Genomic DNA, 26,727 nt, shown 5'->3' on the forward strand with positions numbered 1-26,727 from the left:
CTTTTTTCCTTTGTATACAGATATTGTATGTAGACCTTTCCCCCCTAAAGACCACAATGCTTAGTTATACTAAAACATTTGAAATTATGATAAAATATTATGTGCTATATTCACTGCAATTCACGTCTAACACTTGGTCTGTTCTTATATTTAGATTACAGACTAAAAGAAAACAGTAAATAAATAAATATGTAAATGAGAACTAATCGCTTTGGGAACGTGAGTATTACTTACTTAGCAACGTTTCAAAATGCACTCAGCAATCAAGAGCTCCAATGATTAAACTGAAGTTATGCGTTAAGCTAAACTGTGAGGCTTACATTACCACAAGTGGTAAGTAGATTTAGTTCACTACAGTTGTACTGTCAAGTCCAAAATATAGTGGTCAGCATTCAACCTTAGCTCTTGATGTTCCTAACAACAGGGTACAGTAGTGGGAAGACGTGGGTTACTGCGCTGAGACAGGGAACCTAATGTTACGAGTTGTTAACGAGATTCTGATATGCCGCAAACTATATGATAAGCTGGTTTTCTGACAGGCACATACTTTGCTACTTGGTATTCTCAGATTCACATAGAGTCGACACACTACACGTGTCAGTTCTTTTAGTTGGACGACCTACTAGCGTATCGGCCAAGGAAAGTTCAGATTTGATTTGCTGGACGTCCTAGAGAATTCAGCAGTAGCGTGGTGTTGATATTTTCCTGATACGAAAGCAACAGGTTTCATTGAATGTGCCATCTATTAGTCCCTGACACACTATATTCATCAACTCCAAGAACCTGGGAGCAGTTACTGAAATGGAGTGATACGTTGTTTCTACACTGGTCTTGTGGTCATTATTTCTGTTCTCTTAGCAAAATTTCTTACAGATATGATCTGTGCCGCACGCAGATCCAGCACCTCACAGAAAATCCAAAATTACTAACGAACTGTTGCTTACATTCATCTGTAACATGGCTCACATGGTAGGGAGCAGTTCAGAAGAAGCTAGTTCGAATCACGGTCCTTGAAGACTAGCAGTATGCAGAGGGACACTGTCTGTCATGCTTTCCCCCTTCCTTTCACATACAAAACCATCCATAACAATACAAACACTACATTCCCAGTAAAATCTCTCACCGCAGTATTTACACAACGAAGATACAAACATAAAAAATTTGGTGTGAAACAGAAAACAGAGAGTGATTCTACATCATTTCTTCAGTACATTCCAGACGTACCCATTATAACAGGCCACAATGGCTACGTTCGAACTGGTGACAAATAGATATACTGTTTTACACACAGTTTAAGTGTGCTGGGCAGTTCAAATATTTTCAGTCACATTAATTTCTTAAGTGATACAGGCAGTTAGCACTTAAATTAAAAAATGTTATTATTCTTTAATAAAATTTTCAACGATTAGCTAGAAGTCAACAAATCGCCCCATTTACGTAGTGATATATGGTATGTGCGACGTAGCTTACCCAGTTGTTTGGCACTGATCCGTCTTCTTTGGCGTCCACCCAGACGTAGTAGTCCTTGTATTTCTCGTAGTTCTCGTGTGTTGGATCGCTGGAAGCTATGAACCACTCGTGCTCGTCGCTGGAGTGGTTGGGAACGAAGTCCAGGATCACCTTTATATCTGCACATAGTATCATATAAAATGTTGCCTGATTTTCACTTCGGAATTCAGCTGTATGAAATTAAAAAAAAATGGTTTAAATGGCTCTGAGCACTATGGGACTTCACATCTATGGTAATCAGTCCCCTAGAACTTAGAACTACTTAAACCTAACTAACCTATGGACATCACACAACACCCAGCCATCACGAGGCAGAGAAAATCCCTGACCCCGCTGGGAATCGCACCCGGGAACCCGGGCGTGGGAAGCGAGAACGCTACCGCACGACCACGAGATGCGGGCTGTATGAAATAAAAACATTTTGCTATACCATGAGTTTTTTAGTCTCTTTTTATCTTTGGCAAAAGTTCTTATATGCTTGCTGAATATACACTATCAAATAACAAGAATCTGCCACCTATTAGAGGCATTAATATGAGTTGCTGAACGTCCATCTTTTCGCAGATGGTTGCGGGACCTCGGCTGTTCAGTACAGAATGTCAAATAAAACACCTTTCGGCCTTCTAAATTTCTAACCTGTTATTTTATTGGCCCCCCTGTTTCTGAGATATATTACTCCATATTCAGTCCCCTGACTGACGTTTAGGAAAAGTTATTTTATTGGGCTACCGGTTTCGGTGACATATTACACCATCTTCAGGCTCCTGACTGATGTGTAGGAAGAATCCTCTTCTGGTCCAGTCGAAATAGGTGTTAGCGTTGAAAGGCTGGTATCAGTAGATTTTTGAGCCAGCGATTACTTCAAACAGGATCTGCCGACTCGTCAGTCTCAAAAATCTACGGATAGCAGTCTTTGAAAGCTGGCCGCTATTTCGACTGCATCTCTGTACATATTGGTCATGGGGCCTGAATATGGCTCCGAACTGCATTGCCGAAACTGATAGCCTAATAAAATAATGAATTGGAAATTCAGATGTCTGAAATGTGTTTGATTTGACATACTGTTAATATGGGTTGGGTGTACCCTTCGCCTTTACAACTCTTCTAACATTTCTGGGGACAATTTCAATGCGTTTTCTGAATGTTTGTGGTAGAACGATAGCCCATTCTTCTTCAAGAGCTGAAACCACAAAAGATAGTAATGTTGGACCCTGCGATCAAGAGCGAAGTCAACCTTCTAACTCAGCCCAAAGATGTTCCATTGGGTCAGGTCGGAGTCGGGGCAGGCCATTCCATTTCAGGAATATTGCTGTCCACAAACCATTGCCTCACAGTGCTGCTTTATGAGAGGGTGCATTTTCATGCTGAAACGAACAATCGTCTCCGTACTGTTCCTCTCAGCATTCCTCTCAGCACTCAGTAAACATTGCTCTTAAATGTGGTCATATCCTTCCCCATTTAGCGTTTTTAAAGAACATTAAGGGGACCATGAAAAAAATCCCATACTATAACACCACCTGCACCTCACTGTTGGTGTTTCACACGAAGGTAGATCTTCTCCAGGCTTTCGCCAAACCAAAACTCTTCCATTGGATAGCCACAGGGTATAACGTGATTCATCAGTCCAAATCACTCACTTGCAGTCTTCCACTGCCCAGTGGCGTCACTGATTACATGATATCAAGCGCCACTTAGCGTTAACTACAGAAATGTGTGGCTTATGAGGAGCTGCTCCGCTGATTTCAGTGGTTCAAATGTCCCAGATATACCCAGGTGGTATCCCTTCTAAGTCACTGAGCCTTCCCAACCGACTCACTCTGCTGTTATGGCTTTGCTACTAACAACCGGAGGGTGCGCCTTTGTCGACATATAATAGTCAGTTTCTCATTACGTAGGGGTGTCCGTATACCTTTGATCAGACGTGTAATATGGAAAACGTGTGGATTTTTCTACCTTATATTGCAAAACCTACTATACGAAACTTATTTTATTAAAAATAAAAAAATGTGCTTGATAAATTTTCACTTTCTCAACAAAAAAGGGTTAAATTACACGTTAAGCTAAACAGTGAGCATCCATGTATTTTCACAGATATGAAACCTCACCGACAAAAAACTTTTGTGTTTTGTTTAGTTAACTCCGTCAGAAATTATATATCTGCAATCCAACTTCAAAGTGAGAAAGAACGTTGTTGAGTTCAACACTTATATTCACTAATACGACTATCTTTAGAAGCTAAATTCACCTTTTCTTCTAGAGAAATTTTACCATTATAGATTAAGAAAGTTAAATGGCTGTACCTTAAAAAATAAGTTAGTTACCGCAGCTGCCAAATGGCTTCTGCCTTCACATCAGCGGATTATTTTGCAATTATTTCCTAGGACAATGATTAGTAAGTAATAGCCACTACCCATACTGCAGTTATTGACAACGTTTGGAGCTTCTGGATGTATGAAAGGCGGCGATCCCGTAATGTAGTCAGTTGAAAGTTCTGACTAGAATAATTGTATGAATGAAGAATCTGTCACCACTCTTCAAAACGGAGAAGAGTACTGCACTTGAAAACACACGTTTCTCAAAGAATATGTTGATTTTGAGGAAACGATAACATATATCGTACTAGAAAATGAAAAACAACAAGAATAACATTGTGAGGTAGAAAGAGAAATTTCCACTGAGAGGACACTATGTTGTAGTCTTCCTACCATTTAAATCCAGGAATAGTACATTGTTCAGTACGTTTTCCTGTGCCGATATAATACACATGTTAGATACATACCTCTTTGATGAGCACCTTCCAGAAGGGCCTCGAAGTCGTCCATAGTGCCGAACAGAGGGTCGATTTCCCTGTAGTCTGATATGTCGTATCCATAGTCCGCCATCGGGGATTTGTAGATGGGTGAGAGCCATATCGCTGCTACTCCTAGACTCTGAAGGTAATCGAGCTTCTCAATCACACCTGTGAAAGTGAAGTGCGTCGTGCTCAGTAAAGAATGAGAATAAGAGTACAAGCTGCTCATCTGATCTAAATTGTGAAGTGATCAAATCCAGAGGCAGGTGTTTCAGATCACAGAGGTAGAGTCAATTTCCATCTGCAGAACATGACCACCAAGAGGAGCCTGGTTTACCGAATCAATGGGGTATCAGCGTTGCGACGGCATTTGGGAATTATACAGCGTCGTTACTATGTTGTGCTTTCGCTAGCAGATACCGTAACCTGGGAAATCCAACGGACCAAAATCTTCTTTGTAATTCTCTAACAAAACTGTCTACGACTTTGACTTTCACCTTTGTCCCTCGTCGCCAAGTGTCTGCAACATCTCGGGAACTATTAAAACGAAAATGTCACTGGGTCTCAACCGCAATACACAATGCTAAGTCAGGATAAGACTGTACTTGCTTCCAATAATCACGTCTCATTTACAATACAGTGTTGATTTGCTTTTGGAAAGCTCAATTTACGTTATTACGGCTAGGCTACAAATTGACTCTGGATAGGGAGGACAAACATCTATAGAGCAAGTTGAATATTACATGCATTTCACGAATATTCTCCACCACTACCCTGAAATCTAGTGTCGATGATGAAGTCCTCTGCATCCATCGCTCACGATGACCCACGAACGTGTCAAGCTTTTCGAGCGGTGTCGTCACCAGGTCACCAGACTGACAGCACAAAGAATGTTTATGCGAGCCAGTCTGGTGTCCCTACTTCACATTATGGTACTTCAGCTTTTAATATAATTTTACACTACGCCTATGTAAAAATAGCTAATCTCTCCGTTACTTGGTGGGAGTCATATCTTCTTTGCCTATATGTCTCACAGTACATGACATGAAAATGGCTAGCTCCTTATTTGCTCCATTCCATTTCACCATATCGCACGTTGTTAACTGTACCCAATGTGGCCTCCTTCGTCGACAATAGAAGCACATAGAACGTAAAGTGATGGCAGGGTTATAACAGTACACACTTAAACGAAAAACAATGTGGAATTGAAATTACCACCTGACTGTACTGATTAGGGTTTTCGTTTGTATCCCCTAACACCTTTGGGAGGATTCTGGGATGGTTCCTTCAAAAGGGCCGATTCATACTTCATGCTCACCCAGTGAGGGCTTTTGGTCGGTATGTAATGCCCACGAACCCAACCCACAAATATTTGTTCTTATTTTCTTTAACAGAAACGCAACCATTCCACATGATACATGTTATACTCATTCTGCAAAGGAGAAATATTAGAAAAAAATAAAAGTAAAGCATTCCTCAACCCAAATTTTTATTTAAGCACCGTTGTGGTTTTACAGCCATGGTTTTATTGGAGCTATTGCGTCCTTACCTTCCTCTGTCCATTGTCCTTGCCCAGCCAATTACATTTTTTTTCTTTCTCGTTATTTTAAACACCTTGTACAAAGGTGGGCTGTCAGCAGCATAGTGCGCTGCTCATCAGCCGCGAGTGATACAATGTATGACATAAAGGAGGTACAGATAATACAATAAAATGGCGGACAAAAACTGTAGACACGGAAAACAATATACACGAATAAACGATGACTAACTGAAACCATCAGCTGCCAACAGGTGTTGTTGATATACCTCGATGTGGACAGATGAAAATACATGCCCCGACCAGGACTCGAACCCGGGATCTCCTGTTAACATGGCAGACGCTCTATCCATTTTAGCCACCGAGGACACAGATCAGTAGCGCAACTGCAGGGACTTATCCCTTGAACGCTTCCAGTGAGACTCACATTCCCAACTGTCCACAATTCTACATACGTCATGTACCTTATAGACATTGCCCATTCACTCATTACTCGCACACGCTTTGGCGATTTTCGTAAGAGTTTGGGCAATCTGTGGAGCATTCGCAGAGACGAAGGTCAATGGATGGGTAGCCTTAACTACAGTATATGGAGACAGTAACTGTTCTCGAAAGAACAGATTACTGTTGTTGACTCTCCAGCTTTTCCCTGGAATATATGATGACTAACTGAAACCATCAGCTGCCGACAGGTGTTGTTGATATACCTCGATATGGACAGATGAAAATGTGTGCCTCGACCGGGACTCGAACCTGGGATCTCCTGCTTACATGGCAGACGCTCTATCCATCTGGTACATTACACTGAGTGTGTACGAGTCCGGGGACCTCCCAAGGGAGGAGGAGGGGGGGTGGGAGAAGGGAGAGCAGGGATGCCATTGGCAGGGGTGATAGGGGGAGGAAGGAAGGGGGGAAGGGAGAGGGGAAGCACAGGGGAAGAGGGGTGGAGGAAGGGGGGATGGGGGGAAAAGGAGAGAGAAGGGAGGGAGGGTGCCCAAAGAAAAAATACAGGAAGTGGGAGGGGAGGATCAAAGTTGATAGGAGGGGTAGATGGAGGGGGAGCAGGCGGAAGCCACCTTGGGAGAGGGTAAGGAGGGTGGAGAGATGGAGACTGGGTGGGACATTGGAATACAGGTGCGGCAGCAGGCGGGGGTGGGAGAGGATGGGCGAGAAAGTGGGTCAGGAGGATCGAGTTTATGGGAGGTGTAGAGGATCCGTATCCGTTCGAGGAAAAGGAGGAGGTCGGGGAATGGAATGAGATCGTACAGGATCCACGTGGGGGAGGGGAGATGGATGCGATATGCAAGGTGGAGAGCATGGCGTTCAAGGATCTGGAGGGATTTACAAAAGGAAGGGGGGGGGGGGCGGAGATCCAGGCCGGACGGGCGTAACAGAGGATAGGGCGGATGAGGGATTTATAGGTGTGGACTATGGTGGAGGGGTGCAGACCCCACGTACGGCCGGAGCCAATTACATGGGAACCTACATTTTAAGAGGAACCCCTGATCACGGTGTAGCTTGACGTTTACACATTTTTAAATCATTGCTATACGGAAAAGAGTTTATAAAAGGCAGAGGATAGTCACAAAACAGATTTAGGATTAAATATACAGGGTGGTACATTGATAGTGACTGGGCCAAATATCTCACGAAATAAGCATCAAGCGAATGAACTACAAAGAACGAAACTTGTCTAGCTTGAAGGAGGAAACCAGATGGCGCTATGGTTGGCCCGCTAGATGGCGCTGCCATAGGTCAAACGGATATCAACCGCATTTTTTTAAAAATAGGAACCCCATTTTTATTACAAATTCGTGTAGTACTTAAAGAAATATCAGTGTTTTAGTTGGACCACTTTTTTTTGCTTTGTGATAGATGGCGCTGTAATAGTCATAAACATATGACTCTCAATTTTAGACGAGCAGTTGGGAACAGGTAAGTTCTTTTAAATTAAAATGCAGAACGTAGGTACGTTTGAACATTTTATTTAGGTTGTTCCAGTGTGATACATGTACCTTTGTGAACTTATCATTTCTGAGAAAGCATGCTGTTACAGCGTGATTACCTGTAAATACCACATTAATGCAATAAATGCTCAAAATAATATTCGTCATCCTCAATGCATTTAGCAGTACGTGAAACGACATTCCTCTCAACAGCGAGTAGTTCGCCTTCTGTAATGTTCGCACATGCATTGACAATGCAAAGTGGGTAACTTTCCGAGTTGATAAATAAACGTTATACAGGGTGGTCCATTGATCGTGACCGGGCCAAATATCTCACGGAAAAATTTCGCAACAAGGGATTCCATAAAATCCTTTCTTCTGATGCGTATGTACAGTGCCTACTGTACGCCGTCCGTTTACGGAAGCTCACGCTTCAGGAACACTTGGCATTCCTTCGTCCGTGTTAATGAAAGGTTATTTATATTTTTGTAACTACTAATACTGTACACCACGACTTTACTGGCTTGTGACGTCTGACCAAACGGTGCTTGTACATTGCTGACCATTAAAATTGCAATATCACACAGCGGGATTTTTGTTTTTATGTCATCACTCTTCTGTGTCGTCTGATGCGCCCCGTTTCCTATAACAACCTTTTCATGTCGGAGTAGCAGTTGCGAGCTACGTCCTCAATTATTTGCTGGGTGAATCCCAATCTCTGCCTTTCTCTACTGTTTTTACCCTCTACACCTCCCTCTAGTACCATGGAAGCTACTCCCTGATGTGTTAACGTATGTTCTGTCACCCATCCATTCCTCTTGTCAGTGGTTTTCATATCCTCGCCGATTCTGCGGAGAACATCTTCATTCTTTACCTTATCAGTCCACCTAATTTTCAACATTCTCCCGTAGCACCACATCTCAAATCCTTCGATTCTCTTCTATTCTAGTTTTCCCAAAGCAAGTGGTTAAGAACCAAACATTTTGTGCTCCAAAACTACATTCTCAGTAGTTTCTTCCTCAAACTGGGGCCTATTTTTAATACCAGTAGACCTGTCTAGGCCAGATATGCCCTTTGGTAGCAGATTTCCTTAACTTCATCTACATTGTGATCCGCAACACTGATGTAAAGTTCCTCGCTGTTTTCATTTATACTACTTGTCATTACTTTCGTGTTTCTTCGATTGACACTCAGTCCATATGCTTTACCCATTCGACTGTTCATTCCACCCAACATATAAAACAATTATTTTCCACTTTCACTGAGGATAGCAATGTCATCAGCGAACTTTATCGGTGACATCTCTGTCTTACAGCCTTTCTAATTCGAGCACTTCGTTCTTGATTTTCCAGTCCTATTGTCTAGTCTTATTCTTGTACATTTACGTATTCCCAGTATTTTCTTGTAGCTTGTCCCAATTTTTCTCGGAATTTCGAACGTCTTGCATCATCTGCCATTGTCGAACGCATTTCCAACGCCGACAAATCCTATGAACGTGTCTTGGTTTTTCTTTAGTCTAGCTTTCAATATCAGAAGCCACGTAAGAACTTTTTCTGTGGTGCTGTTACCTTCCCCAAAGCCAAATTGATCGTCATCTAACACACCTCAATTTTCTTTTTCATTCTTCTGTAAATTATTGTTCTAGGAACTTGGGTCCATGAGCTGTTAAGCTCATTGTGAGATAGTTCTCGCTCTTTTCGGCTCTTGAAATCTTTGGATTGTGTGAATGAAGTTTTTCGGAAGGTTTGATGGTACTTCGCCAGTCTCATACATTCTAGATACCTACGTGAACAGTGGTTTCGTTGGCACGTCCGCCAATGATTTTAGAAACTTCAGTGAAATGTTATTTATTCCTTCTGCCTTATTTGACCTTAAGTCATAATAAGATCTTTTAAATTCTGGTACTAATATTGGATTCCCTATCTCTTCCCTGTCGACTCATGTTTCTTATTCCATCACGTCATCAGACAAATTCTCCTCCACATAGAGGCCTTCAATGTATTCTTCCACGCATCCGCTTACTAATCTGAATTTAACACTGGAATTCCAATTACGCTTTTTGCTTTACCGTCCTTGCTTTTAATTTCACTAAAGGCTGTTTTGTTTCTTCTGTTTTCTGATTCAGTTCTTCCGACAGTCATTTCTTTTTCGATTTCCTCGCTTTTTTCATGCAGCATTTCGCCTTAGCTTCCCTCCACTCCCTGTTTATTTCGTTCCTAAGTGGCGTGTATTTCTGTATTCCTGAATTTCTCTGTACATTTTTATACTTCCTTCTTTCGTTGATCAATTGAAATATTTCTTGTGTTACCCATGTTTCTTTGTAGTTCTCCTTTGTACCTACGTTTTGCTCTCCAACTTCTGTGATTGCCTCCTTAGAATCTCCATTCCTCTTCAAATGAACTGCAGTATCCATAGCCACAGAAAATTTAAAGCGTATCTCTTCATTCCTTAGTTCTTTGGTATCCCACTTCTTTACGTATTGATTCTTCCTGGCTAGTGCCTGAAACTTCATCCTACTTTACATCCTTACTAAATTGTGATACGAGTCTATATCTGCTCATGTGTACGCCTCACAGTCCAACACCTGATTTCGAAATCTTTGCCTGTCCATGACGTAATCTAACGGGAATCTTGCCTTATGTCCTGGCCTTTACCAATTATACCCCCCCCCCCCTCTTGTGATTCTTGAACACGGTATGCGGCACATAACAAACGTAATATTGGAATGGGGTGTACTACATGTCATGATATGGAAATGATTGTCATGTAGGAGCAACTCCACGATATAGGTAGATGTAATGTCGCATATACTTTGTAAACAATAGATTATTCAATAGTTTTTCATGCACAGTTTGCATTTGAATTTTAGTTGTTGTTGAGAAGATCGTACTCCGTCCCGTGTAAGTGTCGGAATTCAACAGCGGCAGAACCGTGGCCCATCTGGTCTGCAGGTTATCCTTCCTTGATATTGGTTGTTGCGCTGGCCGCGATCCAACGGCTATGAAGTGATAACAGTTAAGGAGGGTCATACTCGACGCCATGCAGGATCTCTACACTCCCACGTGGCTATCGCCGGAGAGGTCAGACATTGTTTATTCGGTCGTGCAGGACTGTAGAGCCAAGATAGGTATGTACACAGACAGCGCGGCCCATAGCCGCAGAAAGGGGGGGGGGGTATGGACGGCGCCCCTCTCTACCTCTGAGGGAAGGAAAAAAATCGTGTAGTCAAGTGCTTTTCTATCAAAAAGTGATTTAAAAGTCGGTTTTCTACAGGATCGGACCTGTGACTTTTTAATGGCTACTTAAAAGTCGCGATTCGTATTTTAATCAAAAATACTACATACGCCCCGTCTAGCCCCCCCCCCCCCCTCCCACACACACAAACTATCGTATGGGCACCCTTGATCTGCAGCACCCTGGGCTGTTACCACAACGACTGCTGTTGCAGCTTCGTTTGAACCCTTAGTCTCGGTAGCACCGCTACCCCCAGCGATAACACTAGAGAGAGGAGAGGGCACCACACACTCTCTCCAAAAGAGTTCTGGTTCTGTATATAGCATTACGCTGCCAGACTGTATTCGCCATGGTCGTATGGTCCCAGCATTTGGCTTGATGTTGTGAGGTCCAGTTGGGGACACATCATGATTATATCTGATTCGCATAGCCGGCAATTTGGAAAGCAGGCGTTGCATTTCTGACGTTTTGTTGCCGGTTCCTGTGCCTGACTTCATCTTCCAACAAGATAACGCCAGTTCTCGCTTTATTTCTCTCGAAACAAAGTGTATTCGAGTGTTGCCCCTGTCCAGCACGTTCTCCAGATCTGCCACCCATTGAATCCATCCGGTCACGGGCTAATGAAAGACAGGCCCTCCACCACTCACCTGACACAACAATCGATCAACTCTAGCACTGAGCTGAAGTATGACAGAATGACGTCATCCATGCTGCATTCGATACTGTTCCCAGACGGTGACTGCCTTTGTTGCTTGTAGACGTGGCAGCTGTTTGCACCAAATTTCGCACCCTGTGTGCTCACAAATCACCTAATCACATACTCTTACCACTAAATGTATAAACACATAAAATAAAATTTTATGATTTGCTGTCCTTCCCGTTCTGCACATTTGTTGATCAGTGTAGTACTTCGATGGAATAACCATTTATTGCCTCAGAAGAACAATTACTCGGCACCATAGTTCCCAGTTGTGTGAGAATAACATTTCTCAGTAGTTGGCCTTTCATAGCGGGCGCTACAGTATAATGGAGGCTCTAGACCGAAAATTTCTTCATTTAGGTACTGAGCAAACCCAAGGGGATCTCAGCACCAACAGTCCTACACATTCTGTTCCACTCTGCCAATACCTGCTGCTGTCCAGCTGGGTGCTGAGCCAACACAACGGGGCCACCCTGCTAACGCTTCCATACGATCCATTCCACTCTGTCGGTATCTGCTGCTCTAGACTTCGTTTGGGTACTGAGAAAACACAAGGGACTGTTGCTTCTATCAGTTCCACACAATCCATTCCGCTCTGTCTGTACCTGCTCCCACACAATCCATTCCACTCTGTCGGTACCTGCTGCTCTGTACTAGGCTGGCAGCGTCTCCTTCCCAGGCGCTTAACCATGGCAGAAACTGATACACGGACGTAATTATCAAACCTTAGAATAATCTTGAAGGTCGACGATCTTATGTACAGGCCACTATTCGGTTTTGCACCATACGAGAATCTTTTCATCCAAAGCAAATTTGCCACAATGTTGAGTGTGTATCGATAAAATTGTTGACGTATTCCTTAATAATGATTATATAGCCCATGATACAGCTGATATTTTACGGTAGTTATAAGTGGATGAAAAAGTAAAATTTCAACCTATTGAGTTTCTATTTAATAGCATAGGATCACCAAAGCAATGAAATCATCTTTGATCTCTCTCCTAACTCAGCCACCACCAAATAGTTGAAACTAAATCAGCACTGTACCTTCCTGTCTGTCTGATTCTATCGTGCAAATTCGCTCAGCATCACATTAAGGCTGCCATTTCCAACAGGTTCCACATGCTCCGGCCTTGCTCCAGCACTTCCTTAATACTGTAAGGCAATGCGCGTTCTTTCCTTGCTCATACACTATGTGGCCTGTACTATGTAACTGGTTTTCAGTAATCTACAAAAACCCACCTTCCTTGTACTGAAAAACGGTGCGCTCTAGACGTTCCTTTACAAAAGATGTAAGACTTTGGTCTTTTCTCCGACCCCTTCGTAGATACCACCATAGTATGTTGAAAAACGACGTCAGTGAACGTTGTAATCGAAAATGACATGTATCTGGTAAGTTTGTGGAAAGATCTGACATCCAGTGACAGTATGGTTATTTTTCCGCACTTAGTGAACGATAGACAATGCAATCTTATCACACAAATAACATTTAACTGCGATTTCTGAATGATATACTCACTGGATAATTTTCCTTGTACTATGAGTGGAACAGGGAATTGTATCTATGCTTTATAGATCTAGAAAAGGCATATGACCGGGTTCCTAGGAGGAAGTTATTGCCTGTTCTACGAGATTATAGGAGGCAAACTTTTGCAAGCAAATGGTTCAAATGGCTCTGAGCACTATGGGACTTAACATCTATGGTCATCAGTCCCCTAGAACTTAGAACTACTTAAACCTAACTAACCTAAGGACATCACACAACACCCAGCCATCACGAGGCAGCCCTGACCCCGCCGGGAATCGAACCCGGGAACCCGGGCGTGGGAAGCGAGAACGCTACCGCACGACCACGAGATGCGGGCTTTGCTAGCAATTAAAGGTCTTTACATGGATAGTCAGGCAGCAGTTGGAGCTGGCGGTAAATTGAGTTCATGGTTCAGAGTAGTTTCAGGGGTAAGACAAGGCTGCAACCTGTCTCCACTGTTGTTCATATTATTTATGGATCATATGTTGAAAACAATAGACTGGCTGGGTGAGATCAAGATATTTGAACACAAAATAAGCAGTCTTGCATATGCGGATGACTTAGTTGTGATGGCAAACTCGGTTGAAAGTTTGCAAAGTAATATTTAAGAGCTAGATCAGAAATGTCAGGACTATGGTATGAAGATTAGCATCTCCAAAACGAAAGTAATGTCAGTAGGAAAGAAATATAAACGGATTGAGTACCAAATAGGAGGAACAAAGTTAGAACAGGTGGACAGTTTCAAGATGGCAACATAGTGAAAGAACTGGAAGCGAGGTGTAGCAAAGCTAATGCAGTGAGCGCTCAGCTACGATCCACTCTCTTCAGCAAGAAGGAAGTCAGTACCAAGATTAAGTTATCTGTGCACCGCTCAATCTTTCGACCAACTTTGTTGTATGGGAGCGAAAGCTGGGTGGATTCAGGTTAACTTATCAACAAGGTTGAGGTTACGGATATGAAAGTAGCTAGGATGATTGCAAGTACTAGTAGATGGGATCAATGGCAGGATGGTGGCCACGATGAGGAAATCAAAGAAAACTTGGGAATGAACTGTATAGATGTAGCAGTCAGGGCGAACAGGCTTAGATGGTGGAGTCATGTTACACGTATGGGAAGCAAGGTTACCAAAGAGACTCATGGATTCAGCAGTAGAGGATAGGAGGAGTCAGGGCAGACAAAGGAGAAGGTACCTGGATTCAGTTAAGAATGATTTTGAAGTAATAGGCTTAACATCAGAAGAGGCATCAATGTCAGCACTGAACAGGGGATCATGGAGAAATTTGATAAGGGGGCTATGCTGCAGACTGAACGCTGAAAGGCATAATCAGTCTTAAATGATGATGATGATGATGAAACAATCACATTAATGTGAACATGAAATACCGCAACGTACAGTAACCACTCACAGATAGCAGGTGATACCACAAGCTGTGGAGGGTATGTGAAGGTTGTCGGAGGAACACGGGAAACAGTGTAGTCGTTGTCGTAATGCGGGAATATAGCGATTAATCTGTTGTCCAAAAGGGCATGTTCATTGGCTTTCGAACCAAGGCGGAAGCATTTCCATAATGGCTAAGTTTGTGAACTGTTAGCGTTCCTTGTGGTTAAAATATACCGTGACTGGCGCTATCTAAATCCACACGAAGGCAATTGTCATGCAGGGGTGAACGACGACTGCAGAGATATATGCAAATGAATAGACTGTTGGCCAACTGACCGCCCAGATGGATCAAGAGTTTCCCGCAGTGTCTCCTCAACGACCGTTCAGCTAACGTTGCTGAGTGTAGCCTTCCACTGTAGGCCCCTGTTTCGTGCGTCCATTCTGACTACTGTTTATAGGCAACGAAGGCTGTAATTTGCACGTCAGTACCGAAACCGGACTCCACTGGGGGGCGACAGGTATCCTTTTCAGATGAATCACTTTTTATGCTCCACTGGACAGGTGTCCGCTGTCCTTGGAGACAAACACACACGGTTTGGTGTCTGAGCCGTGCTGACCACGGGTTATGCGTTGCTTTGAAACTTGGCAGTTACCCTGATTTTGGTTTCCTGCGGTTATTGCGGTTATGTCGTGGTTCTTCCTCTTTCTACGTGTGGCAGCAGCGGTGTGTATCGATATTTGCACCGTATACCATATTTGGTCTGGTGCTTATAGTTCCGGCTTGCTGGTGTGCAACCAGTTGGTAGGTTGGAACGGATCAGCAAGCAAGTTTCCGCACAGCGCAGTCGGCTGGGCCCGCTGGCAGTCTCTATGCAGTGCTGGAGCATGTTGGGACTGTTCCGAATGCTTGGCCCACCGGCGCAGGGCATAAAAGTTGTGTGGTGATTTTATTACCAAAGCCACGTCTATTCACGTTGTTCCCTTGGTTGCTGGTTTGCTATTGACGGTATTCCTGGGAGCAGCAGCGAATGTTCGAGTTGGTGAAGATTTAGCCGCCGTATGGTGGAATTAACTATATTTGTCGAATTTTCTGCCTTGTGGCCGTTAGAGCTCCGGTTACCTGCCCTGGTCGCTGACGTAAATTCAGGCAGTGTCCTTTCATCACTTGTTATCACTGTCCAATATGGTGTGTGGTTTTTGACAGCTTAAAGTATTTTTGGTTGTGGGCGGCTATGTAACGTTTTGGCTTTGGAATTCTCCTATACTGGTCGGTGGTTGGTAAGTCGTCTTGTCGGTGGGTCCCTGACTGTCTCTTGGTTATGTTGCAGGCGAATCGAGTATAGTCGGGCTGACGGTCTCACTTAAGCGAACATTAAGATTTCAAGGGCAGACCAAGCCCCCTGGGAACTTCTGAGCGCCGTTGCCTATGCTGCCTTTTTATAAGCGTTTAATAGTGTATTTTTAATGGCTCATAGACGATGGTTGGAATTTGTATGCTTGTAATTGTGCTTTTAAAAACAAAGGCCTTCGGCCGTTTTAAAAGTAAGTTTTTCTAAATTGGGCAAGTCTTAAGTTGTCTGAAGATAAAGCTTGGGCCTCTTACCTGTTGAAAATTTATTGTATTGTTTTTAAAAGAATCGGCCTTCAGCCGCCTTAAGTTTTAATTATCTTATTTATCAAGTATTAGCTTTCGGAAGATAAAGCTATGGGCTTTCTGGCTGTTGAAAATTTATTGTAGTGTATGGTTTTTAAAAGCATCGGCCTTCAGCCGCTTTAAGTTTTAAGGTTCCTACTTATCAAGTATTACACATCTAAGCAAAAAGCTGTGGGCTTTTTGCCTGTTTAAAATTTATTGTCATTGTATGGTTTTGAAAAGCTATGGGCCTTTAGCCACCTTAAGTTTTAAGGTTCATATTTGTCAAGTATTACACTCTTTCAAGATAAAGCTGTGGGTCTTCTACCTCTTGAAAATTTATTGTAGTTGTGTTGTTCTTAAAATGATGGGCCTTCAGCCACTTTAAAATTTTGGATTCTTAGTTATCAAGTCTTACATCACTCAGGTCTAAATACTATTTAAGGTTAGAAGCTTTGGGTCTTCTGCCTTGGAAAATTGGCTGCAGCTTTTTTAAACAAAGGGCTTCAGCCATTTGAAGTAAAATTTCTTATTGGTCATAAAGCTTGGACGTTCTGCTTATTGAAAGGTTATTGTAGTTACGTTGTTTTAAATTTATGGGCCTTCGGCTGCTTTTAAAAACTTAATCTATCTGACTAGTCAAGTCTTACATCGCTTGGCCTTAAATACAATTTAAGGTTAAAGCCTAGAGCTTTCTGTCTCAAAAAAAATTATTATAGCAGTTGTATTTAATTCATAGGCCTTCGGCGGTTTTAGAATTAAAGACGTTTCCTGTCGATAGTCAAGGTTAGAAGTTGCGCTGTAATGTTTGCACAACTAAATAAAGTGTTATGTTTGGAGTGTAACTGACAGTCGCTCATTCTGGCTCCCTTCCTCAATTCCTACTACTTGTTCTGTCCTGCGGGTTTAGCTGGGCGTCTCAGTGCTCCTCGGCACAATGGCATCTTCCAGCAGGACAATGCAATGTGTCACGCAGTTCGCACTGTACGTACGAGATGTAAATAGCACCAGGATTAGTTCACCATACGCCCCTGGCCACCAGACTTCCCGTATTTAAACACAATCGAGTGCCTGTGGGACCACCTCGACCAGGCTGTTAGCGCCACGGTTCCTTAATCGAGAAACCTAGAGCAGCTGGCCACGCCACTGGAGTCGGCATGGCTACACATCCCTGTTGGTACGTTCCAGAACCTCACCAACTCTCTTCCTGTACGTCTCACAGCGCTCCGCGCTGCAACAGGTGGTTTTTCAGGATGTTGACAGGTGGTCACGTTAATGTCTAAGGACAGTGTGTCGTGCTGTTATGGTGTAGTGTTAACTGTTTACGTACCTAGGCAACTAGTACTTTTCACACCAACTTGATGGTTTTTTACATTCTACCCTCATGTTGCAATGTTAAAGCCCAGCAGTGGTAATACAGTACGTGTACCAAAACCAATTGGATTTTTTAACATCCCTTCAGGTCTCAGATTCCGAGTGACATCGTGAGACATTGTTCTCAGTGTCCACAGCAATAGTAGATGCTGGAGCACAAGGTCTCTGTTGATAATTTTCCCTAAGTGGAAACCCAAATGCTGCAAATAGGTCTGTTGACAGCGTTCACATTTAACTGATCGGTAAAGGTGGGACGTCAATATTCATGAAACACTGCCCACATTATTGTGTGCTAATATATCTTACGCTTCAGGACTTTGAAGTTGTAGTTATATCTTTATTTTATGGAGCGCTCAAGTGTGTAACAAAGCTTAAATCATTACGTACAGTTTTATCGTATCTTGCCAAGTGCCACTAACTGAATAATATGGAGTGCTGAAAAAAGATTAGCTAGTTATCAGTGTGAATTAAGTGTCTAATGGATCCAAATGTCAAGTGTTAGCTAAAGCTGCCGACATAACTGTTACTGACTGACGCAGTGAGGGTAGAAAGCACAAGATAATACTGCTGTCTGTCAGACACAGAAATAAACATTATTTGTAGAAAGTTCAAATACATAAAATCACCGTTTAAATCTGTATTTGTAGGACGAATGATGACGTTTTCGAGAGATGATTTGCTTAATTTCCTTATAGTTCACAGCGAAACACTATGATACAAAAAATTGGTTCTTCTATTATTATGCCTGTCGTTCTCCCCACTAGTGCAACTTTAATGTGAGTACTGACTCTTCGCAGTTTTTGCAGTCGTCCGTGTGTTTTGGCTTGTGAGTACTTATTGACACTAATAATTTACTTTTATTTAAAGAACTGTCTCACACAAAACAGTTGTAGATTCTTAAAAGTAAATCTATAAAGACTTTGTGTCTCTCTGGACGTTTTTGAGAGGTACATCTTGAATCGATTGCAGTGATCTAATATGTTTATATCGCACTCTCAGTACGCCTCCAATGACACAGATATGCACACTTGTAAGAAAACGTTTAGCACATTACCCATGATTGTATCTGTTTCCTGCCTGTTAGTCTCATATCCCTCTGTTTTATTTTCTGTCTTGTCTCTTTCCCTTAATCTTTTCTTCCATTTCTCCATTGTTCGCCAACTTTTCATTTTTGTCTCACTTTACATTTTTCTCAATAATTTCTCTCTTGCCCTTCCTGGTCTCCCCTCACAACCCCTCTCTCTAACTGTTTGTTCCATCACACCTTCTCACTCTCCTGTCATCTTCTATTATCCCTCCTTCATTCTATACCACTCTCTACCTGTCATTCACCTACACCTCTCTCATTATCACACACACACACACACACCTAACACACACACACTCACACACACACACACACACACACACACACACACACACACACACACACACACACACACACACACACCAATGCATACCATGTGAACAAAAGCACAAACGATATATATAGTCTGTTTATTAAGGTCGTCCCTTTAATTTCCCTCTGTCTGTTATATTGGCAGCTTCCTCTTTAGTCCTTAATATTCTTACTACAAAGTGCTGTATATCACCTCCATCTAGTCCCTTTCTTCACTCGCCAATTTTCCCTATATTATCCTACCTGTTGTCTTTCTAGTTCCTTCTCTTCCTTCCTGGCAACTTCCTTCCTCATCTTCCATCATCCTCTTCTACTATGCTCTATTCATTCTTCATTTTTTCCTTCTGTCACTTCTTTCCCTTTTTCATGCCAAACCCCTGCCCATCTCTCCCCCTCTTTCTACGCATGTGTCTGGCTCTTTCTCACCATCCTCATGTCCTTTAACCATCTTCCTCTGCCTTCCCTCCTCTGTTTTTACTTTAGTCTTTCCCGAATTTCTTCTGTTTCTTATCTATACTCGTATCACCTCATTACTCTCCTTCCACCTCCATATATTTATCTACTTCTGGTCGCAGAGTTTGATTCACGGCAAACGCTGTCGCAGTACAAGAATGTCCTACCGTGTCTTACCATTGAGGTCGCCCACGCCGTCACCATCGCTGTCCTTGAAGGACCGTGGGTAGATCTGGTAGATGACGCCGGACTGCCACCACGCCAGCTGTCCCGCTGTGGCGCCCACCATAGCGGCCACTGCCGCAAACAGCAGAAGTTCCTGAACGTTACGCATGTCAGTGACTCTTAAAACTGCTCACCTCTAATAATTGCCCTCTAGCAGCAGTATTTATACTTCCCAGTCGCAGATTGTGACGTCACTGCTGTATCTTGGAAACATGAACCAGCTTGCGGTCTACTGCACGATATCGCGAAATCTGAACATGTGACCTTATCTGTATAATGTCCCTTGTAACGTCTTGAAGAATCAATATAGTACAGGTTACGCCAATGGCTGCTGCGACAGCTTTGTTGAAAGACAAGTGTGAACTATTGAGCAAACTGTCCATTCGCAGCGCTAAGTTTCGGCACGAAGAGAGAGGTACTGGGAATCTGGATAACGTGTGTATAGCGTTCTGGATTCTCTCCCCAGAAATTCGACAAATTGAATGAACGCAGTTTCCGCTACAGGAGGACGTTAACACCATTTCAAAAGCCATGTTGGGCGAAGTTAGGTATTACATAATCTGTCTTACAAAAAAGCACTACTGGCCATTGAAATTGCTACACCATGAAGATGGCGTGCTACAAACGTGAAATTTAATCGACAGGAAGAAGATGCTGTGATACGCAAATGATTATCTTTTCAGAGGAGTCACACAAGGTTGGCATTTCTCATACACAAACAGCAGTTCACCAGCGTTGCCTGTGAAGCGTTGTTGTGATGCCTCGTGTAAGGAGGAGAAATGCGTACCATCACGATTATGACATTGATAAAGGTCGGATTGTAGCCTATCGCGATTGCGGTTTATCGTATCGTGACATTTCTGCTCTCGTTGGTCGAGATCCAATGAGTGTTAGCAGAATATGGAATCGGTGGGATCAGGAGGGTAATACGGAACGCCGCGCTGGATCCCAACGGCCTCGTATCATTAGCAGACGAGAAGACAGGCACCTTATCCGCATGGTTGTAACGGATCGTGCAGCCATGTCTCGGTCCCTGAGTCTACAGATGGGGACGTTTGCAAGACAACCACCATCTGCACGAACAGTTCAACGACGTTTGCAGCAGCATGGACTAATAGCTTGGAGACCATGGCTGCGGTTACCCTTGACGCTGAATCACAGACAGGAGCTTCTGCGATGGTGTACTCAACGACGAACCTGGGTGCACGAATGGCAAAACGTCATTTTTTTGGATGAATCCAGGTTCTGTTTAGAGCATCATGATGGTCGCATCCGTGTTTGGCGACATCGTAGTGAACGTATATTGGAAGCGTGTATTCGGCATCGCCATACTGGCGTATCACCCGACGTGATGGTATGGGGTGCCATTGTTCTTGTTTGCATTGACGGTACTTTGAACAGTGGACGCTACATTTCAGATGTGTTACGACCCGTGGCTTTACCCTTCATTCGATCACTGCGAAACCCTACATTTCAGCAGAATAATGCACGACCTCATGTTGCAGGTCCTGTACTGGTCTTTCTGGATACAGAAAATGTTCGACTGCTGCCTTGGCCAGCACATTCTCCAGATATCTCACCAATTGAAAACGTCTGGTCAATGGTGGCCGAGCAACTAGCTCATCACAATACGCCAGTCACTACTCTTGATGAACTGTGGTATCGTGTTGAAGCTGCATGGGCAGCTGTTCCTGTACACGCCATCCAAGTTCTGTTTGACTCAATGCCCAGACGTATCAAGGCTGTTATTGCGGCCAGAGGTGGTTGTTCTGGGTACTGATTCCTTAGCATCTATGCACCCAAATTGCGCGAAAATGTAACCACATGTCAGTTCTAGTATAATATATTTGTCCAATGAATACCCGTTTGTCATCTGCGTTTCTTCTTGCTGTAAAAATTTTAATGGCCAGTAGTGTAAAAAATGGAATCACCCCAAAAGGGAGGAGGAAACGAAATAACTCTTCACGACTTGACACGATATGTGACGATATCTGAGTGACGACAAAATCAAGACAAATTTACTAAGATTTTGGCATAATGAGCTCGGTTGGGAAAGGTGGTATGAAGCTGTGGTATCGTCTCTTGAAGCAAGCTGATCCACAATATCTGTAATGGGTCTGCGATATCCTGGATACTGACGCTGGGTCGAAGTCGGCGTCCAAGATGGTCTCACACATCTATAAGGAATTGATCTGTGGACTTCGCTGGCTACAGGAGTATCTTGGCATCAAGCAACCACTTCATAGAGACACGTCTGTTATGCGGACGGGTATCGGACTGTGAAAAATGGCACCACGATACTGTCGCGTGAGAGGTGATATAGGAGCATGCAGAAAGATTTCCGAGACGTACTGTTGTGCCGGCAGAATTCCCTAAATCACTAGCAGCCTTAACCTGAATTCATACCCCATGACGTCAGCAGCTACACCACTGTGCCTCTCCAAAACACTCGAGGAACGGGACCTATCCCAAGATCGCCGTCATACACACCGATGATGTTAATCTGGGTTGTGCAGAACGGCGATCCATTGTTGAATGTAGTGCGATGCCATTCATCAGCGGTCCATATTTCGCAGTCATGGCATCTTTACAAATGCGGCCGTTTGTGTTGTGGACAACGAATATGACGGAAATTTACGGTATAGCTGCTGCTAGTCTCCGACGAATGGCGTGGAATGACACAGAACGGGCTGGGAGTCCATTATCGGATTGCACGTGCGCATCTGAAGCGCTTACGAAGTTCTTAGTCAACAATACAGCGACCCTGCCTTGTGGTGGTCAGACGTGGCTGACGGCAAAATGGTTCAAATGGCTCTCAGCACTATGGGACTCAACTGCTGTGGTCATTAGTCCCCTAGAACTTAGAACTACTTAAACCTAACTAACCTAAGGACATCACACACATCCATGCCCGAGGCAGGATTCGAACCTGCGACCGTAGCAGTCGCACGGTTCCGGACTGCGCGCCTAGAACCGCGAGACCACCGCGCTGACCGCAACCTAGAAGACGATATGCTAATTCTCTCATCCTCTTGGAGTTGAATATTGGGCTTCAGTCACATCCTTATGCCCCACAAATCTGGATATTGCACGATTCGACCAAACGGCCGAATGAAGATCCACAGTAATGTCACTTTCAAACGCTGAAGGGAGTTGGTAACACTGTCTGACACAAGTATGCCGCACCTCGGTATCCTTCACAGGAATCACATCTATCGCTGCTTACGGCCCTTGTAGGTTATACTGTACCACGCCTGGTAACTACCCTAAACACGAACATACTACGTCTGTGAAAAGCCGCCCACAACTCACCACATCAGCAGAGATCCGTAAAATTATGCGGCAGACTTGGAATAACGCACCAGGCAACTACTCCATGAGCAACACCGATTTGAAACAGTTGCCCAGGAACCCAACTGCACTCCTTACCAGAATTTTCAACTGCTGTCTCCTGCAGGTATATTTTCCTACGGCATGGAAGACGGCTCGAATAGTTCCAATACAAAAGGCAGGTAAAGACCTAGCAGTACCCAGCAGTTATGGGCCAATTAGCCTGTTGCCGACCCTTGGAAAGGTGCTCGAGAGGGTGCTGGTGAAGAGGCTCTATGATACGCTTACAGCGCATGCTGTTATACGACCCGAACAATTTGGTTTCAAGGACAAGTTATCTGCCGAACTTCAACTTCTGCGGATTACCGAACGGATACAAGAAGGATACAACAAGCAGCACTTCACGATTGGTGTATTCCTTGACATCCAAAAAGTTTAGGATACCGTGTGGCGGCCCAACCTTATCATCAAACTACATAGCACTACCCCTATTGCGGATTGTTACATTGGACTCACGGACAACTTCCTGCAGGACAGGAAACTGTATGTACGAGTCGACGATAAAAACTCCGAAATGAAACCTCCGTAGGAATTCCGCAGGGCTCTGTCATTTCACCTCTGCTTTTCAACTTATGTATAAATGACATTCCAACAATCCCCCTTGTTACGGCGAGATTTTATGCGGAGGATACGGCCTTTCTGACAACAGGACGACACTTGGACCAACTAATCACTAGAATGCTACGACAGTTTGCTGTAATGGAACGCTGCGCGCTGCAAAATGAGATAACGATCAACCCGACGAAAACGGCAGCCGTCATTTTCACACGGAGGAAACCAGTTCTGAACAACAGACACCAAATAGCTGATCAAATTACCCCATGGTCGCCGGGAGTGAAGTACCTCGGTGTCTACCTTGACTAAAAATTGCTCTTTACGCAGCGTATTGGCGACAAGAAGACAGCAGCCCAGAAGATGGCCAGGTCATTGATTCCGGTCCTGAAGAGTAAAGATCTCAACCCTAAGACTAAACTCCACTGGCCGTGGTGGCCGAGCGGTTCTAGGCGCTACCGTCTCGAACCGCGAGACCGCTACAGTCGTAGGTTCGAATCCTGCCTCCGGCATGGATGCGTGTGATGTCCTTAGGTTAGTTAGGTTTAAGTAGTTCTACGTTCTAGGGGACTGATGACCTCAGAAGTTAAGTCCCATGGTGCTCAGAGCCATTTGAAGCATCTGAACTACACTCCAACTGTATAAGGCAACGGTGGAACCCACAATGTTATATGGCTCCACCTCGTGGGGAACTACGTGCGTCTCCAACTACAACAAACTCCAAACGCTGCAAAACATTTGCTACCGATGGATCACAGGAGCTCAATGGTGGACACGAAACGTCGACTTCCGCACCGCACTCCACGAGACCACTGTACAAGAGAAGGTCCATGACAAGGCTCTACGAGTTTTTGACAAAATCGATGGCATTAGGGACGAAGTTCGACAATTAGAATCGGTAGGAACGGTAAACCCTGCCAGATGGCACAAGTATCGAGTACCGAAATCAATAATGTTCCCCCCCCCCACCCCCCCTCCCATAGGGGATCTGTCACAACACGAGCAAGTTGTCACACATAACAGCCTAGAAACATCTACCCTCCACAGCAGATAGACATCACCAAAGACAGCAGGCTAAAGGACCCATTGAGAGCCCAAGCCTAACTGAATGTGTAATAAATAAAGTGTTTTCCTTTCATCCTTACATCCCATCCTAGAAGAATAAGTCATCAAGGATGATCTCTTCAGCCCACACTAAACAGTAAAAAAAAATAACAAAACAAAGTAACGATTCATGTTGAATGTTACTTAACGTAAGTATCTTCTGCCTGGTCCATTGATGAATGTATGCGAAATTTTCATGGTTTACAGAATTTATTCACATTAATTGACATCCGAAGAGCACACTCATCATATAAACAAAACACGGACAGACTTCACTGATCTCTTTTACTTCCAAAAGAAACTTCAAAACTGACGCCTCGCAACATCGCTTCATATAGAACTTCCAAAATAAAGCATTATTAATTTTGTACAATTTTGATGTTCCAATTAAAATTTACAAAATGTAAAGAAACTGATGTTACAGCCGAATAAGGTAGAAAATACAATATTCAATGACAATAGTTTACAGTAATATCTTTAGTTTTCCATAAGAAAATCATTTTTATCTTTAATTACAGCAATTTCTCTCTTATTACTTTATTAATTAATTACAGTTTGGATTTGGTTACTAATATTCAGTGGCAGTACAGAGCTTGTGCTTTATCCGATTACATACATAAAATACACAATAAGACAAATTCTGGAAATTGGAGAACTGGGAGATGTAAACAGTTGGAGGGTTAATTATAAATGTAATTACAAAGAATATTAATTACAGAGGAAGACATAAAAATAAGTAAGAAATGAAAATACATCGCATGATAATAACTTTTAAGCTGTATCTCAAGATAGTGAAGTCTTCTGTTACTGGGTTTTTAGATTACCATTTTGTTAATTAGAGGCATTGATTTTTGTTGCTAACGTCTCTGCAGTCTCTATTTATTTATTGCTAAGGACTTACTACTTCAATTTTTTTATTAGCTACTTAATTTAGTATATGTACATAATTTTGTCAACGACAACAATCCATCGATAATTATGACAACGCATGTCCTTCCAGAACATTCCACATGCCTTCGCAATGAATATCAAGTTTTTTATCATATAGGACAGGTTGATACGTATAAAGACACACATACAAGGCCTTAGGAAGCACTGAATTGTTCGATAACTATCCGGATGCATATAAAAAAAGGCAGTGACCATGCCTTTCTGCTGGAGTGGGTAAAGTTCAGCTCTGATGTTAATGTTTTCCATCTTTGTTTCCGTTTTTGGTTTAATGATTCTATTATTTGTTTTCCCTTTTGTTATCACCGCTCTCGCTGTCCTCTTGGTATAGCTTGGTATTTTGGGGAAGGCTATATCGTTATAAGCTGTGATCATTTACGTGCCTGCCGTTGGTGTGTACGCATCCAGAGCAACACAGGCATCCTATCAAGTCTTTTGAACGCTTCACTTTTTCCATTAGTCACATGCCACCTATCTCAACGAAAAAGCAAATCTATGAAAATGAAATTTGAATCGTAGCTGCTGATAACTGATCGAGAGTTTTGGTGTTGTACTACCCAAGCAGCATAATATATTCAAATGTAAACATGAATATTCGATCGGAAGACGTTCTCCACTCAGAAAATCGATATCTGAATTTTAATACCTATCAGTAAAAAAACGTGTCTCTGGATCAGTAGATTAATCTCTACAGTGTCTTTCTCTGCCAGTGACCGTGCAATTCAGCCATCCTGCACGCCTGACTGATTAAGTCACAGGTTCAGGTGTCGTCAAGTTACTCTTTCGCCTTTCCTTGCTCCACACAATCTCAGTCGCGGCACTATGGTCATAACACTTCTGGCTATGGGCTGGCTGTCTGCCATTGCACACGGATCCGTGAGTCGTTTATAGAAACATGAGCCAGAGCTTGAGTCAGTGACTAGCACACAGTGCTAGCTGTCTGTGAATTGTATGTTAAACAACTGATCTGACATTGGTGTCTAATTCTCCCTTGAAAACATGCACATCAGTGTTGAGATATGT

At 43.2% G+C, this 26,727-nt stretch overlaps 1 protein-coding gene across 1 annotated transcript in view; it reads right to left on the bottom strand.

Moving 5' to 3' along the window:
- LOC126340263 (uncharacterized) overlaps positions 1–26,727 on the bottom strand; it is a 175,253-nt gene that overhangs the window by 45,490 nt on the left and 103,036 nt on the right. The window contains exons 10-12 of the mRNA XM_050001682.1: positions 19,663–19,836; positions 4,289–4,468; positions 1,471–1,628 (exon numbers count right to left, since the gene is read on the bottom strand). Coding sequence (XP_049857639.1) covers positions 1,471–1,628; positions 4,289–4,468; positions 19,663–19,836 — 512 coding nt within the window. The remainder of the gene's footprint in view (positions 1–1,470; positions 1,629–4,288; positions 4,469–19,662; positions 19,837–26,727) is intronic.

Source organism: Schistocerca gregaria, chromosome 1 (assembly GCF_023897955.1).
Source record: "Schistocerca gregaria isolate iqSchGreg1 chromosome 1, iqSchGreg1.2, whole genome shotgun sequence".
Taxonomy (NCBI): domain Eukaryota; kingdom Metazoa; phylum Arthropoda; class Insecta; order Orthoptera; family Acrididae; genus Schistocerca; species Schistocerca gregaria.